General features: G+C 38.5%; 1 protein-coding gene across 4 annotated transcripts; it reads left to right on the forward strand.

The window, feature by feature from the left end:
- The first annotated feature begins 11 nt into the window (after positions 1-11).
- FAM210A (family with sequence similarity 210 member A) lies at positions 12-18201 on the forward strand. 4 transcript variants are annotated; one of them, XM_063299064.1, is made up of 5 exons: positions 12-137; positions 2583-2765; positions 4331-4826; positions 9302-9413; positions 15850-18201. In XM_063299064.1, the coding sequence occupies exons 3-5, from the start codon at positions 4357-4359 to the stop codon at positions 16180-16182; spliced, it is 915 nt and encodes a 304-aa protein (XP_063155134.1). In that variant the 5' UTR covers positions 12-137; positions 2583-2765; positions 4331-4356; the 3' UTR covers positions 16183-18201. The 4 variants fall into 4 exon arrangements, with proteins under 4 accessions (XP_063155134.1, XP_063155137.1, XP_063155135.1 ...); XM_063299067.1 differs by having other exon boundaries at positions 2583-2700; XM_063299065.1 differs by having other exon boundaries at positions 12-127.
- Positions 18202-18757: the final 556 nt, after the last annotated feature.

An 18757-nucleotide genomic window follows, 5' to 3' on the forward strand; every position in this document is an offset into this window, starting at 1 on the left:
GCGGGGAACGTGCGCGGAGGGGTCGGGGCGTCTGAGGGCACGTGGTCCGCCTGAGTCAGTGGCAGCCGGGAGAAAAGTGGGCCTAGCGCTGTCCTGCACCTGCGAGGAAGGCGGTCTTCTTCAAAAGGTAGCGAGCAGTACATGCAGAGGAGGCGTGTTCATCTTTCTGCGCCCAGAGCCAACACGGGGGCGGCGGGAGGGAGGGGTTCCGTGTCCTGGGCTGCTTGTCGGAAAAGCTGTGGGGGGGACGTCTTAACTCCGCGAATGCTGCTCCCAGCATTGATGTAACATTACGTCAGGCTTCCCCATCTGAAGGCCATCAAGGATGCCGAGACTCCAACTCCCATAACACCCAGCCAGCATGTACGCGTGTTGGAACTTGCAGCCGCACGCACCTGCAGAGCTTCAGGTCAGAGCAGGCCGCCTTAAACGCCCCTCGGCGGTGACTGCAGCGCTAGGTAGGATTTCAGTGCATAAAGTTGGAGGCTGTTTTTTTTTAACTGAATGACAAGAGCTCCATTATTTATTTGGAATGCGTGAGAGAGACGGAATTTTCCCCAGCGCGGGTTTGTAAACACCTTCTTCAAAGGTTTGGCATAGCTTGAGCTAGTGTTTTTTCTCTGTGTGGTAGTCTGTGTAGTGTGAGAGCACTAAAGATTCTTTCAGGAAATCTTCAGGATTTGAGCTTCCTTCCTTCAGCCTGCCAAAGGGTTTCCCTTTCCCTCCATGCACAGAGGGGAAATACTTAGTAGGGCTGGAAGAAGGAAGCAGAGATCTTCAGGATCTGAGTTTCATTCCTTGCAACGAGGGGAGGAGAAGCCCTTTGGCAAGCAGCTCTTTCGCTCCACCCATTTAACAACCCAACCTGGGAGACTGCTTAACAACCACAACCAAGAGTGCCGGGATTGCGGTCGTTGAGCAGAGTAGTCACATGGGCGTCTCGCTTAATGACAAATTTGGTCAACAACCAAGATTCTGGTCCCAGTTGTGGTCCTTAATCAAGGACTACCTGTGTGTGTGCGCGCGCACGCCTTCAAATCATCATTGACACCTGGCAACTGTCTGGACTAGTCCTTGCAGTTTTCTTGGCAAGATTTTCTGAAGTGGCTTGTAGTTGCCTTCTTCCTAGGTTGAAAGAGAGTGACTGATCCAAGGTCACCCAGCTGGCTTTGAGCCTAAGATAAGACTAAAACTCCAAATTTCTAGCCTACACCACACTGGCCCTCAAAGCTGTATTATGATTGGTATATTATTTTTAAATTAGTCTATTAAATAGTATACATTTTGTGCCAAACTCAACTTAAAAAGTCTCAGAGGGATATTGAGGCCTGTCATCACTACTTAAGCCACATATCTGGATTGAAATGACCACTTAAAAACATTTCTGCTGAAACTGAATGAGAAGCCAAAGGCAGTAGATCAGAGGCAGTTAAGTACCCTGCCTTCTCTGAGAACCACAAATACTTGAAGGGGAACTTAGCTTTTCACTCAAGTAATATTAATTTGGGGTGCTTTGGGAGCATGGCAATGGAGATCCTTTTAGGGAAGGCTTAGCTTAAATTCAGGGTTGTCTTCCTTCCAGGTAAATATGGCAAAGGGCCCATTTCTTCTCAACCATTTAATTCATCATCTGCTTCCATATTTGTTCTCTGTGCAGTGTAACTGGATTCAGTTCAGAATCAATTTCAGACAGCAGGTTAAGAAGTCTCAGTACAATTCTGTTGTGTATATGGAAACTTTCCATATTTTAATATGGTAGCTATTTGTCCAGGAAACCTTGTGGATAATGCAAGTTGATTAGTTAGTTCAGTACCAGAATCTCCAGTGTCTTTGGTTTCCCAGTGCTCCATATAGTATATGAACCTTCTATTCATGCTTCTCAGAACCCATGAGTACTCAGAGGAGACGGGTGCTTATGGCACATCCATCCCCTACAGCAAAGTTGGTTTAAAAAGGGTCCTTGAGAAAACAATCTGCAATCATGAGGAACTTCTACTTGCACTTAACTGAAAGCAACAATAGAAAGAGTTGTGGTGCTAAAAATACATTATGTTGAGTCCATATGCTTTCCAAGGAATGGGAAGCTTGCTTTTAAGATTGTGAAGATTTCTTTTACAATTTAGGTTTTTGATGCCTTCAAGAGTGCACTTTGTCTTAGCTTATAATCACAATACCATCTCTGCCTTGTACTTCAGAATTAATGCTGTGTAATGCCAAGTAGTTGAGACCAGGTCTGTCCTAACAGCCAGGAACCATGCTGAGACAAGGAATAGGTCTCTAGTGCTTTATTACTGCTACATTAGACAGAAAATCCTAACAAACTGAAGAAGCGTGGGGAAAACCCAGACAGATAAACCCCAAAAGTTAAGGCGGGTCTGTTCTGTGTCTCGTTGAATGGCTGCTTAACTCCTCAGTACTACACATGCGTTTTCCCCCCGGATAGAGGCCCCCTCCTACTCACCATCAGTACTCATGACAAAGTCTGTCCTAGTCTACTTTGGAAGCCAAAGTAGATAATGTATTGTATAATGTACTTATGGACATTATTGTCACAGTTTTGAAAATGTCTAATTTTTTTGTAGGTCTTGCTCTTATTGGTAGCTGAAAAGCCTTTTTGTTGAAGGAATGTTTTGATCTGTTTGCTGTGATCTTACATGACATACCTGAAGACAATGACTTGATTATGATTCTCCTGCAACGGTATAATCCATCTGTAATGTTTTGCCCTAGAGGCAAATTTTTGGTTCCAGGAGTGCTGTAAACTGGTGAGAACCTTTCTCCTTAAAATTAATACTATAGCTTTCTTTGTACAACTATTGTCAAATTAGACAAGCCTTTGATATTATATCCATATCATAATGTGTTGACAATGATATATTTGGACTTAAGGCAACAATTCTCTTTCAAGTGGGTATTGTTGTGCTTTCTAGTGATCTTCTCACAGTTAAACGTGACTTACTGGAGCACTTAAGATTTTCAAGTATTTGAGTTATGGTATTTCTGCTCCAAACTTAATCTTAATTGTGGGTGATGCTGTTGATCAACAAGCTTTACTTAGGTTCTGTAGTTCTGTTAGCTGTCCTTTTTAAAGACAGAATTTATATGGGTATGTAATTGAAGTCAGGATTTTTCTGAATTGGCAGCAAGATTAGTGTGCAGTGGCAATGGGCCATAAATGCCATCACCTATTTGAAGTGAGGGGCTGAAAGTATTAAGTTTAAAAGTAAGTGATTTGAGCCTACTGGAATTGAGTATGGCTAATAAAAATGAAGTAGTTCAGTATTTCTGAAATTCAGATGGCTATTTTATATGCTACCACATTGATGATGTTATGGCTTGTGCTGTTCATTTATTACAGAAAAATCACTTGACTTTTATCTGATGCAAGCAAGTTGTAAATTGCCTTTGTAATATCTCTAATCCATGTAATAAGTACTATACAGTATTGATATCATTGTGCAGTTTCTCTTGTTTATGGTACTTTTTATTGATAGTCAATGAAAAGCCTGACTCTACTATTTTGGGACTGAGTCTTCGTCTAAGAGAAGGAAAGATACTTATCCAAGGAAGTGGTTACGTTATTTAACTAGTAATACAAGATTTTAATTACCATTTTCTATGTGTTAAATAAAACTGACCAGAGTAACTAAGATATTTAATTAGGTGTGGGGTTAACAGCTCACAGAGAATGTTATGCAATTGTTGTTTAGGAAAGAGAAAGCAAAACCACAATTACACTGTAGCTTGGCCATTGTAAAATTTTTATATGGGAAAAGATAGTTATACTGGTCAGAGTAAGTTCACAACACTAGTTGTAGTGCTAAAATGATACATTAGAGGGCAGGCTGTAACTTCAGATTGGTATGCCTAGTGTATTGTAAAAATTTACGAATAATACTAAAGTGCAACATAAGCATTAGTCAGTGGAACATAATTAATATTTTTTATCTTTAATGTGAAACCTGTGAAAGGTTTTGATATACAAAAGTGTTTCAATATATGTGCTGGATTTAATCCTCAGTACTAAATGTGGGTGGATTCTGATGCTATTTTATCTATGTATTCTATATGAAATATGGATGATAGCAGGTGAGCAGCCCAGATCAGGAAGACTGAATTCTTGGAAAAAGGGACTGCTCACCACTTAAACGTCTAAGCGTTGCTGCTGTGGATTTTGTTTAAGCCAGGTTTACATACCTCAACATTTGGTTATAATAACTTACAATTTGATTAAACCAGGGACCCAATTTTTCTTGCTTTTATTTTGCAATTATGATACCAGGGATAATTTTTTGCTTAATTTAACAATTCAACTGTTAATATTTCTTAGGAGCTATATACAAGAGTATCAGCACAATGCTGCCACCATTGACCAAAATGCAAAAACCACTTCAGTTGGCATACAGGACCTGTTTGCTACCCTATCGCTCCTGTATCTTTCCATGCATAAAAGAAAAAACATCCTTACATCCCATAAGATGGAAAACGATGTCCTTGGTCCTCAGCTGCCAAAGCCAATGTCTGCATGTGTCTGCTGCTTTTTGTGTTTCCAAGGAAGGGGGCTTCGTGGGCAAGACATCTTCTCAACCTGAAGACCTTCACAATAAAGAACTGGAGAGAGAAAAACTTACCACATCAGCTGGTAATTTTGCCAAAGGAACACCTATAGAGCCCAATTCTGTAGAGCTTGACCCTTTACAAGATAAATCAATTAGTCTTGTGCAGAGATTCAAGAAAACTTTTAAACAGTATGGCAAAGTTCTGATTCCAGTGCATCTTTTGACTTCCAGCATATGGTTTGGAACTTTTTACTATGCAGCTTTAAAGTAAGTGCAGAAGTATTAACTGGAACACAGATGATAATTTCTGTGTTGTAGTTCATGTTGCGTACCTTTTTAAAAAAAATTAACCTTCCATTACAAATACTGCTTTCTATAATCCTGAATCCTAAAAGCCTGGGAAGAGCAATAATGTGCTATTTAAGAAGCAATGCAAAGTTGAGTAAATATATATATTTGTTTTATTGTGTTAGTGGGACTCATGAGAGCTTCAGTCTAATCAGTCAGGCATGTATAGATTTGGGAAGGATGGACCAGAAGAAAGGAAAAGGTGGGGAAGAGGGAACACTATCCTGTGTTCCATTTCAAAACAAGAGTGTATGTTATCTTGTATGACCAAGCATTCAATGAAAGGATCGACTGAACAAGTTTATCATAGGATAGTTTTTAAAGGCTGCCACAATGCTGAGAATTAACAAACACTGTTTTGCTTATTGAAAGCCTTAGGTATCTCCAAGAATAGCAGAATTAAAGAGACTGGAACCATGATAGGAAAATCTTAAAGCATTAACAAGAATCTGGGATCATGCTTGAACAATTGCTATGAAAAGACTTGATTTTGTACGAGAAAAGGAAGCATGCATACGGATGTACAAGCGAAGTAATGAAACACTTAAGGGAGTTGTAGCTTATCTGAGTAGGAAGCCCAAATAAACATAATTAAAGTGCCTGTGCAGACTGTAAAATAAAGTTGATTTTAATGGATTAACTAAAGTTGTAAGTTTATACCATTACCCCCTCAACTCAGTGGGAATTTTAATACAAATCCATAGAATTTCACTGTGATTTTCTTACCTAAATTTATCAAATTAGATATTGTTTCTGTTAAGAGGTCCCCTTTCCTCATTCTTGTTCTGTTCTACTTTACTGATTAGTGGAAAGTAGAATTTGTAGGTAGTAAAGAAAATCTGTGTTAAATGCCATCCTTCATTTATTTCCATGTGCTAGCATGCCAGCAAATTTTGTAATAGTCAACACACTTCTGTTGGGTTAGAAAAAACCTCTAAATTTAGTTCCTGGGTCTACCAGTTAGGAAGAAACAACAGTTTTTAAATCGCTGCTATCCTTATTATTTTTCCAAAAAAAATTACAAGGGCAACATTAAGTATGCATCTGCTTTGCGCAATAAAACAGGTTTTAAAAAATGATAAGTTGTTTGTATTAAAAGTAAAAGTAAGAAAACAGTTGATGGGATGTCATCTTATAAAAAAAAGTATTAGTGTGAGGGAGTCTATTCATAAAATAGGAAGATATACTTGTTTATGGAGAATATTTGTTTATAGCAGTTCTAATGTTTTATTTTCTGTTTCAGTCCTAGCTTTATTTCAAAAGGTGAGCAGTTCCTTGTACCGTGTAATGTGTAAAAATGCTAATGATGAAGCTAGAATAAGTAGTACAGGCTAATACCTTAAGAAAATATCTGTTAGCACTGTGAACTTAATGTATAATATAGGTTCTCTGCTCAGTGTTTTTTGCTCCTAGCTTGCACACATACTCTGAAAGTTACTTTTTTTTTTCAATCCATTCAGTCGTGTCCAATTCTCGGAGACTGCCTGGACAAGTCCCTGCAGTTTTCTTGGCAAGGTTTTTCAGAAGTGGTTTGCCACTGCCTCTTCCTAGGCCTGAGAGAGTGACTGGCCCAAGGTCACCCTGCTGGCTTCATGCCTAAGGCAGGACTAGAACTCACGGTCTCCTGGTTTTTAGCCTGATGCCTTAACCACTACACCAGACTGGCTCTCATAGGAGTGTTACTAGTGAAGTAAGAGAGTTACTAGAGAATATTTAAAATATCTTACTCTTAACTTACAAAATTGGAACCCCTGTCAATACATGAAAGTGTGACAGAGTTCAGTGGGATTTGTCCCACATACGTATGAATAGAGTAGCAGCCTAAATGAGCTTAAAGGTTCTGTGCTGTATTAATTCAGTGCTTCTACAAGAAGGATCCTAAATATATTCCTTTATATATTTAAAACTTAATACCTTGTTTAAGACTATGAACAATGATCCCAAACATCAGTATTCCTACTTCCTAGTTTAGATCCTTAGATTTGTTTGGCATCAAGCTACATGATCAGGAAGTATACTTCACTGGGCACAGTGATCTATTTGATTGATTTCTGGTTCAAAATGCCAGTAACTAAATATGCTTAATGCCTATAGTATCTAAGAAAAACCGACTGTTTACTCTTAATGAAATACCTGGAGATAAATATCTGGATACCACTAAAATAAAATTTTAAACAGCTTCAGTCTTTATTACTCTGAGGAGGGATAAATTTAGAATGACATTTAGACCCATTAGTTTTTGAAAGGCACTTAATGCCATCTGGTTAAAATAACTAAAACAGTTACAATACATCCTGATGTCAGAGATTTGTGCTTCTTGTCACCAATTATTGTTCTACCGCTTCTATGAGAGTCCAAACATTGTAACTTACTTAAAGCTGACAGATCTTGGCTTGGGCATTGCCAGTGTCACAGGAGCTGCTTATCCTAATGACTTCCCCTTTTCAAAGAGAACAGTTAAGTTCTGTCCTGACAGCTTATGGCTGTGGCAAGTCAGGCTTCAAGACCATCCCTTGAAAACTTTCTGCCAGTCAAAAGTGGTGGAATTCATAAAGATAAGCTGAAAGGAAAAGCATGGTTATACTATACTTAAGCCTTAAAGATATAATTGAATTTGCTCTCAGAGAAAGATATGTAGGATTGTGACCTTACTTTAAGAATTGTTTCATTGTTTGGATTTTTCATTTTGTGAGTTAGATCCAGTAAAGTTTCCAAAAATATTAACTCTGCCATGGCACAGGTGAAAGTATTGTATGAATTCAGCTAGTGTCCAGTGGCTGAAATGGACCAGGCTCAAAATTTAATACCCAATTTTAATTCATATATTTGGAAAAGGTGCCAACAAAAACTATAGATAGCAGTAGTATTGCATACAAAATTGGTTTTCAGAAAAGTCACATATAACTCTTTAGTTTTTAAAATAATTTTCATAACTAATATGGTCTGAATACATGTCTCTCAGACCAGATTTACATTGATCATATTCGTACTTGCATCCAAATTATTTTTTCAGTCAGTTCAGTGTTTGATAATGTCAAATAATGAAACAGAACAACCAAATGGAGACTACGTGTTCAAGGTTATCTTTAATCTATGTTTTTCAGAAGAACTTGAATACATTTTTCTCTTAAGACATGTTAACTAATTGTGTGGCTTGTTTAGACATGAAGTTGATATATACAAGATAGAATTTTGATTTTTTTAACTTGGTATTATCTACTTCAGCATTAGCTTTCACAGTTGAGACAGACATTCCAACATCCTTTTAATGCAAATCATACTGTCTGACCCTGAGGCCTAACACTTTCATTCATCTTGGCCTTGAGTTACCACAGTAGAGAGAAGGCAATAGTGAAATAGCTCCAAGAATCAGTTGTATCTGAGTAGTTTAGAGCAGTGATTCTTAACTTTTTATTGCAAACCACTAAATTGTTTTAAAGACCACTATATAAGCCAAAAATCATCAACCTGGCACCTGCAGGTACAATGTCATGCTTGATCCCTTCCATATGAATCCTTAGGACTCCCGAATTAAATAAAAATAAGCAGAGCCATACAAAATCATTATATCTTCCGAGCTGTTGGTTTTCCCACCTGAAATACCAAATTGACAGTCTTGTGAGATTTTGCCATTTAAGTATGTTTACCTGAGGGACCGTCTCACCCCATTACATCGACCCAGTCAGGCAGAGAGGGCATGTTACGGACCCCATCCATGAGATACTGTTGATCAGTGGGGCCCAAGAAGAGAGCCTTCTCTGCTGTGGCCCCTGCCCTGTGGAATATCCTGCCCCAGAGGTGAGGTAGGTCCCCACTCTCCTGGCCTTCCGGAACAGGGTGGTTAACACCTTGAAGAGGCCCCTGTGAATTACATGTGTTTAAATTAAGAACTTTTGATATCACCATCTTGGTTTTTATATTTTATATTTATACGAAGAATATTGTTTTTATTGTATTTTAATCTGTAGTCATCTTAGTTTTATTGTAAACCACCCAGAGTCGCTCTTCGAGTGAGATGGGCAGTGACAAAATTATGTATCTATCTATACACACACACACACACACACACACACACATTTACTTTGTTAGCTGTACCATGGATCAGGTACAGTACCCTTCCAGACCTCTAATGGTCATGGAACACAGGTTATAAATCATTGTTTTAAGATACTGAAATTATATTTCAAAACTGGAAATGTTCTGTAAGTGAGGCACTTCCATGTTTTCCTCCTGATGACCAATTGACACTTAAATCATTACTCTGTATCAGTCCAGGAAAAAACAAGTGGCTTATTTACTGTCAAATATAAAAATCCTTCATTTCTGATAACTATACAAAAAAAGTTTACAGAAATATGAATTATGTAATTTATTTTAATGTCTTTGTTTCACAGGGGAGTAAATGTCGTTCCATTTCTTGAATTCATAGGGTTGCCTGAAAGCATTGTAAACATTCTAAAGCATTCTCAAAGTGGAAATGCATTAACTGCCTATGCATTGTATAAGGTAAGTAGATGCATAGGTTTCTTAACTCTACCTGCAGGAACATTTGAATTTACAGTTACAATAGAAGAGCATATCTGTAGCTCAGGGTTGAACTGTGGAGTGCTTGGTGCTCTTTGAGCTTGGTTGTTCGCTTGCAGACATTTCATTACCCAACTAAGTAACATCCAAAGTGCTAGTGAGTGTGGGGTTTGTGTGCATCCATGAACACCAACTAGCAGTCAGAAGACATGATGAAAATTCCTTAATCTCACAACACATGGACAGACTCAACCATAGTTTCAACTGGGAAACTGAGCATCTTAGACCAAGCAAAATCCAAAATGCTAGGGAATTCCTGGAAGCTTGGCATTCAGACAAATCAGTCATTACTACACACACATAGATAAACCACATTTACACACTATTCAAAAGCAACATAAAAAAAGCTAAGGAAACAAAAAAACCAGAACACATCCTCACCAACAGCCAACACTCAGATAAGCAGACAAGCAGAAAACCCTAATCAAGGAACTACCAAGGAGACAACCACACCCCCCACCAACACCAGCAGGGCAAGCTACTGTATATAAACGGAACAAATCCCTCAATCACACTGATGATGTTACCTAGTTGGGTAATGAAATGTCTGCAAGCAAGCTCAGAGAGCACCAAGAATTTACAGTTAATTAATCCAGGCTTCCCTAACTCAGGGGCCCTTCTGATGTTTGGCAGACTGCTAGAATTTGTGGATAGAGGCAGGTTAAAGAAAGCTGAATTAACCAACCTCAGGCTATCCCTTTTTTGTGGTGGTTATTCGTTCAGTCACTTCCGACTCTTCATGACTTCATGGATCAGCCCATGCCAGAGTTTCCTGTTGGTTGTCGCCACCCCCAGGTCCCCTAAGGTCGAATCCGTCACCTCTAGAATATCATCCATCCATCTTGTCCTTGGTCGGCCCCTCTTCCTTTTGCCTTCCACTCTCCCTAGCATCAGCATCTTCTCCAGGGTGTCCTGTCTTCTCATTATGTGGCCAAAGTATTTCAGTTTTGCCTTTAATATCATTCCCTCAAGTGAGCAGTCTGGCTTGATTTCCTGGAGTATGGACTGGTTTGATCTTCTGGCAGTCCAAGGCACTCTCAGAATTTTCCTCCGACACCACAGTTCAAAAGCATCGATCTTCCTTCTCTCAGCCTTCCTTATGGTCCAGCTCTCGCAGCCATATGTTCCTACTGGGAATACCATTGCTTTAACTATGCGGACCTTTGTTGTCAGTGTGATGTCTCTGCTCTTAACTATTGTCCTGACAAGCAGGAACCACGCCGAGACGAGGAATAAGTCTCTAGTGTTTTGTTACTGCTACAGTAGACAGAAAATCCTACCAAACTGAAGAAGCATGAGAAAACCCATACAGATAAACCCCAAAAGTCAAGGCAGGTCTGTTCTGTGTCTCTTCGAAGGACAGCTCAAATTCTCTCTACTACGCATGTGTTTCCCCCTGGATAGGGGCCCCCTCCTGCTCACCATCAGTGATCATGACAACTATTTTATCGAGATTTGTCATTGCTCTCCTCCCAAGAATTGAACGACTTCTGATTTCCTGGCTGCTGTCAGCATCTGTGGTAATCTTTGCGCCTAGAAATACAAAGTCTGTCACTGCCTCTACATTTTCTCCCTCTATTTGCCAGTTATCAGTCAAGCTGATAGCCGTAATCTTGGTTTTTTTTATATATAACTGCAATCCAGCTTTTGCACGTTCTTCTTTCACCTTCGTCATGAGTTCCTCATTTCCTCCTCGCTTTCAGCCATCAAAGTGGTGTCATCTGCATATCTGAGATTGTTAATGTTTCTTCCAGTGATCTTAACCCCAGCCTTGGATTCATCCAGCCCAGCACATCACATGATGTGTTCTGCGTACAAGTTGAATAGGTAGGGTGAGAGTATACAACCCTGCTGCACTCCTTTCCCAGTCTTAAACCAGTCCGTTGTTCCGTGGTCTGTTCTTACCGTTGCCACTTAGTCGTTATACAGATTCCTCAAGAGGCAGATGATGACTTGGTATCCCCATACCGCTAAGAACTTGCCACAATCTGTTATGGTCCACACAGTCAAAGCCTTTAGAATAGTCAATAAAACAGAAATAGATGTTTTTCTGAAACTCCCTGGCTTTTTCCATTATCCAGCGGATATTGGCAATTTGGTCCCTAGTTCCTCTGCCTTTTCTAAACCCAGCTTGTACATCTGGCAATTCTCACTCCATGAATTGCTGAAGTCTACCTTGCAGGATCTTGAGCATTACCTTACTGGCATGTGAAATAAGCATCAATGTTTGATAGTTTGAACATTCTTTAGTGTTTCCCTTTTTTGGTATGGGGATATAAGTTGATTTTTTCCAATCTGATGGCCATTCTTCTGTTTTCCAAATTTGCTGGCATATAGCATGCATTACCTTGACAGCATCATCTTGCAAGTTTCTCCTGCTGCCTTGTTATTAGCAATGCTTCTTAAGGCCCCTTCAACCTCACTCTTCAGGATGTCTGGCTCTAGCTCACTGACCACACCATCAAAGCTATCCCCGATATTGTTATCCTTCCTATACAGGTCTTCTGTATATTCTTGCCACCTTTTCATGATCTCTGTCCATAGTTCTTCCGGGATCCTATCTACTAAATCTAGTCCCTTAAATCTATTCTTCACATCCACTGCATATTCATTAGGAATATTAGTTAGCTCATATCTAATTGATCTGTGGGTCTTCCCTAATCTCTTTAGTCTGATCCTTAATTGTTCAATAAGGAGTTCGTGATCTGAACTACAGTCAGCTCCAGGTCTTGTTTTTACCAACTGCATAGATGTCTGCCACTTTTGGCTGCAAAGGATGTAGTCAATCTGATTTCGGTGTTTGTCCATCTGGTGAAGTCCACGTATAAAGCCGTCTCTTAGGTTGTTGGAAGAGAGTGTTTGTTATGCAGAGTGAGTTGTCTTGGCAAAATTCTATCAGCCTATGTCCCGCTTCATTTTGTTCTCCCATGCCATGTTTACCTGTAATTCCAGGTGTCATCTGATTGACCACCTTAGCATTCCAGTCTCCTGTGATGAGAACAACGTCTCTTCTAGGCGTGTTGTCCAGTAGGTGCTGCAGATCCTCATAGAACTGCTCTACTTCAGCTTCTTCAGCATCTTTGGTTGGGGCGTATAGTTGGATCACTGTGATGTTAGATGGCTTGCCCTGAATTCAAATTGAGATCATTCTATCATTTTTTGGATTGTATCTGAGCACTGCTTTAGCCACTTTACTATTAATTATGAAGGTTACTCCATTTCTTCTGTGGTCCTCTTGTCCACAGTAGTAGATCTGGTGGTCATTTGATGTGAAGTGGCCTATTCCAGTCCATTTCAGTTCACTGATGCCCAAAATGTCTATCTTTAATCTTGACATCTGACCAGTAACCACATCCAATTTGCCCTGGCTCATAGATCTTACATTCCAGGTTCCAATGGTGTGTTAATCCTTAGAACATCAGATTCGCCATACACCACCAGCACCATCAGCCGCTAGCCATCCTTTCGGCTTTGAGCTAGCTCTGTCATCACATCTGGGGCTAGTTGAACTCATCCTCTGTTTCTCCCCAGTAGCATTTTGACAATCTTCCGACCTGGGAGTCTCATCTTCCGATGGTATACCGACATATCTCTGGTTGTAGTGATCCATTTAGTTTTCATGGCAAGAATACTGGGATGGGTTCCTGTTACCTTCCCCAGGGATCATGTTTAGTCTGACCTCTCTGTCATGACCTTCCCATCTTGGGTGGCCCTTCACAGTTTAGCTCATGGTGTCATTGAGGTGCTAAAGCTCCAGCACCACAACAAGGTAACAATTGTTTGCTGGAGCAGGCTGTCCCTACAGAATTAGAAATGAGACTGGGATTCTGCATTCAAATTGTGTGTGTGAATTTTCTAATTGTGATTATAATTACTGAGGAATATATTCTGTCACAAAGGCTCTGTAGATAATGCTATAATTAATAATAAATTCTACTCTGTATGGCGGTAAAAGAAGAGAAACCATGTTAAGGACTGCTTTATATAATTTGAAGTTTCTAACAGTGAAAATATTTAGTTGGATGCAAACATAGTTAAAAAGCAGTTTATAAGAAAGTAAAGAGACTGCAGGAGGAATAAAAAGGAAGAAAGGAGACATCTATTTAGAAATGAAGAAGACATTGGGTTGTATTTAATGGTATCATTCTGCTCATTAGATAGCATTCTTCCCCCCTGTATCCATTGTGATTCTCTAGAGGAGATTTGGGATGCACTTGGCAATGCAGGGATTGGAGAACCTTAGAAAATCACATTGCCCAAGTCCACTTCTACAGCAGACCCACTGAGTTTACACTGAGTGACTATTTTGTATCATTATCTGTAAAACATTTATTGTCGTGGGAAAATGTTCCACTTAAAATTTTCTATATTTCACAACTTTTATTACATACCATCTTGTTTAATAAAATGTGATTCCACAATTTTTGCAAACTCTAGTTGTCACAGCCTTTCCCCCTATTTTTAACATTCAGAGGCCTTAACAAGTTATATAAGACTCTGTGCCTGGATGTGTTGCTCCAGGAACCTCATTTTCAGTACCCTCTATTAGCCTTTGGGCATGATAGAACCTGCTTTCCCATCAGTGTCTCCATTACTACTGTGGCACTCCTATTAGTGCCACACAGTGGAAGAATAATGGAATGCAAATAATACTGCTTTGCAATGAATCTTGACCTTTTTATATAAATAAAAAAAAGGACAAAATTCATTGCAAAGTGATACTATTTAAGTTGCTAATGTGCCTGTGAGCTTATGACACTGTGGCTTAAACTATCATCAGCAGTGCCACTTGACAGCATTAAAAGTGCTGGCTCTGTGGAATTATCAATATTAAATTATTGATAATTAAGTTATCTATTAAAAATAGTATAAAAACACACAGACTTAAACTCCTGTTAATTTTTATAAAATCTAAATTTTAGGTTTTAATATCTTTTCTGGTAATAATTATTTTAAAATGGTATGTCTAATGCATGAATTGCTGATTTTCAGCCTTGAAGAACAACCTTGGAAAATTATTTCCATATTTCCTTTTAGCATTTTATGCTAAAAAGCATAACTTTAATTTTTTTTATTTTTGTTTCTCGGTATTTTAAAAAGTTTTGCTTTACTGCATGACAAAGAACTACTTTCCTGTCTCAATAGAATTTAGGATTTTAAATATATAAATACACACACAAACACACACACAAAGTGCTTTTTTATTCCTCTCGGATCTTTCTTTCTATTTATTTATTTCCTATCCCGCCTTTATTATTTTTATAAATAATTCAAAGCGGCAAACATACCTAATACTCCCTCCTCCTCTTTTCCCCACAACAACCCTGTGAGGTGAGTTGGGCTGAGAGAGAGTGACCGACCCAAGGTCACCCAGCCGGCTTTCATGCCTAAGGAAGGCCTAGAACTCAGTCTCCTAGTTTCTCTGCCTAATGCCAAACACTTGACTGTCTTTGAGCTGAATCTCTTCCATCCAGTGCTGAAGTATTTGCTAAATATTTTCCAATAAGACACTATTAAATAAAGTAAGAGGCTATTCTTAAACAAGAAGTAGAGAGAATGTTTAAATGAATATAAAATGCCAAACCATCAACCAAGGAATTTGTTTTCTCACTTAATTCCTCATGATAGGTCATTACATAGAACTCAAAACTGGGAAAGGTTATTTGGGTAGGAGGAAAGATTGAAGGAGCACACAGGGTACAAAATTGGAAAGGGCAATCAAAACTGCATAAAGATCATATTTAATTCATACAGAGATAATGTTTTCTTCCTTCTCTGAATATTTGGAAAGTTTTCACCTGGTTTCCAGGAATCACTCTTCTAGACAATTTTCATTGCATCTCCATAGAAAATGTAATTATCTTTCAGTGGCTGCATTTTATTTTTATCTTTATTCAAATGAAACTGCACAACTCATCTTTCGAAGCTTTAAGAGCAGTGAAGTAATTCAGACAACCATGAGACTAAATCCCACTTTCCCTTCCTTCTTCAGAAGTGACCTGTTCCCTTAAAGTATTCTGCAGATGATGCATTCCACACTTCAGAGCAGATTTTGGGAGGCACAGACGCTGCAGATGAGAGCAGCTTGTTCTTTTAGTGACCGACTGATTAAAGTGGCATAGACCTATAGAAGTCTCTTTAAGGAACGTCCTGGATAGCTTGGAGAGCTTCCTTGCTAGAGTTATGTTAGTATTTTAACTTCACTAGCACAGTCATTGTCTAAAGAGCTGCAGCTAAAGCCAAGCCTCTGAATGCTGTTACTCAGTCCATAGAATGCTTTTTCTTCACTTTTAAAGTCATTTAAGTCCTTAATGTTTTTATACACATATACACACATACTTTTTTTTTTATTGGTAAGATTGCAACTCCAGCCAGATACACAGTGACATTAGGAGGAACGTCCATCACTGTGAAGTATCTTCGCAAGCAGGGGTATATGTCCACACCGCCTCCAGTGAAGGAATATATTCAGGACCGAATGGAAGAAACAAAAGAACGACTCTCAGGAAAAATGGAGGAGACAAGAGACATGATTAGTGGCAAAATGGAAGAAACAAAAGAAAAATTAACTGAGAAAATGGAAGAAACAAAAGAAAAATTAACTGAGAAAATGGAAGAAACGAAAGAGAGGATAACTGAAAAGATACAAGAAACCAAAGAGAAAGTTTCATTTATAAAGAAGAAAGAATAGGAAAGTTGGCGTGAAAGGTGACATTTTTAACCCTTTAGAATATCTGAAATATATGTTCTTGCTACTATTCATTTCTACTTTGTTGTAGGCTGACTAGAAATTTGAAAGCTAAAAAGATAACATTTAAGACTTGCACTTGCCTTAATAAAAATTATCCAACATTTTTCAATGTAGGATGTGGTAAATACAACAGCTTTCTCCACAACTGAGTTCCTGAAGAATATTCTGTGGTCATCCCATTAGTGGCTTGACTGGATTTATGGAGAGGCAGATTCTCTCTGCACATCTGATAGAGCTTACATTCTTACCTGGCATCCCTCACCTCGTTGTAAAGCAAAATATTAAAATGGCTGGGTCATGTAAACAATGTCTTGAATATTGGAAATTGTGTCAATATTTGTATATTAATTAATCTTACTATCTCTAGGAAGATCAGGTAATTAGAAAGCTATATTATGTTCCATATTCCTGTTATAAAAACTTGACTTAAAATGATGTGTGAGGCTGAGTGAAATGGTACTAAATGTAATTGCATATTTATATTGCAAAAAGGATTTTGATTCTTCCGTAATTAGGCTAAAATAAGTATTACATTTCATGTCACTGATAAATCTTTCAAAAGAAAGGAGATAGATCTGTCTTTGTTCATGGAATAAATGTTTACATCTCTGTAACTCTGCTTAGTGAAAAAAAGGAAACACTGCTACCATTTGCATAGAAAATCCTCCAATATTTCTATTAGAGGCTACATACAACATTATTGCGCTAATGAATGCTATAGATTCATCTCAGGTATGTGCTTTGGATGGGTGGGGAGCACTTGGATGAGATCAAGAGGCTATGATTTCCATGTTTTGTATTTTGGTGACCACAGCTCTGAACATCGGCATTCCAGGTATTTTTCCTGTGTTGAAAGAAAAGATCATGGGCAGTGACAATATAAGGGATGGAAGCATCAGGGTGAGAAGAACCTTAGAAATGACTGTTGCATCCATTTTAAGACCCATGGTTTATATTACTACCTCTATTGTGAGTTGAAGGAATGCTTTCAAAGTGCTTTACATTAATGTAACTCAAACACTTCGTCTGGTTTATAATTCAATTACTTTGGAACTGTGTGATATATTTTTTTTAAAAATCTGATTTGCTTCTTTCAGCTCTGTTCAATTAAAACAAAATATCTGACACTAGTTAGTCTTAAAGCTCTGTGTCCAAGAAGCAGTAAAAAAGTGGTTATTGAAGGGATGGGGACCAAGGAGACCACTGTGAGCCAGTACCAAAATCAACCTTGCCTACCTTTAAAGCAGTTGCTTTAGAAAATGTATTTTCTTAATTGGTAAAGTTTGATACAGCATAAAAACACAGTACCACTAGGCAATACTTGTGTAAAAGCAAAATAATGATTTTGAGAATTGGTCATGAGGTTATGTACTCTCATCATGGCATTGCTGAGTGCTCTCTTAAGCTTACAGTGGAGAGATTTGTCCCATGACGTCATTCCATTTCATTCCCAGAAACAAAATCCTGCTATATTTACGCAATAGTTTTTTGATGAGAGAGCTCTTACAGCTGTTTTCAAGCAGTTTTACTCCTGCAGAATACTTGTTCCAGATGCTTACTGTGAGGTAAGTTTAAAAACGATACGCTTCTTTTAAACTTAATGAATATTGTACTCAGCAAATACTCTTCATACTGCCTGTTGCTATCCTAGCATTGCCAGAAAATTCTAACAATGACACAAGCTTCGCAGAACTGCTTTTCTGACCTATCAAAGAGAAGCTTGATAAAAGTAGGACATTGTCTTCGCCAATATTATGTCCGTGGTGTGCCCCTATAAGCTGTGGTATGTAAAATAGACGCTGCTCATTTATTAAATGTACCTTACCATCCTTGTGATATGCAAGCCTCAGCCTATTTCTTCTTTAGTAGATTCAGAGCAACTTTCCTAAATCTGCCTGCAGAGGAATGCTGACTTTTGAAGCTTAGAATCAGGTGATTTGGCAACTAGCAAAAACCATTTTTAAAAGGGCACAGAACAGGTGGTACAGTAAAGAGCCTTGTCTACAAGTAAATTTTGGAGAAGCAAGTTTGGACATAAGCATATTCCATTTCTGTAGAAGACGCATGTTGGAAACTTGTTTATCCATAATTCCATGGATATTTACTTTCTTGCTACTGTAGGCTGCCTCTAATTTTAAATGTAAAATTAACAGACATGATCAAATGGCACAACAGGAAATAATGTGAGGACTGTCCCCTAGGGGAAAAAGTGAATAAAATATTTCCCTTGTTTCTGTACTTTGAAGTAATTTTTAAAGAATGGCTTCTGATTTAATGCCAGTGTATTCAGAATGAAAATGTGTCTCTCCCAATATTTGAACTTGATTCTCTAATAGCATCAGAAATTTAAAAATAATAGTTCCAAACTGATATAAATGGAAGCAGTATTGGCCTATTGCTAAACACAATAAATGGAGTTGGCTAAGCAGTATTTAACAGTATTCATCCAACCACTGCTCAGTTCTTTCACAAGTTTGTTTTCATCATAGTCACTGCAGAGGAGTTGTTCTTAAAT

This window comes from Candoia aspera, chromosome 3, assembly GCF_035149785.1.
Source record: "Candoia aspera isolate rCanAsp1 chromosome 3, rCanAsp1.hap2, whole genome shotgun sequence".
Lineage (NCBI taxonomy): Eukaryota > Metazoa > Chordata > Lepidosauria > Squamata > Boidae > Candoia > Candoia aspera.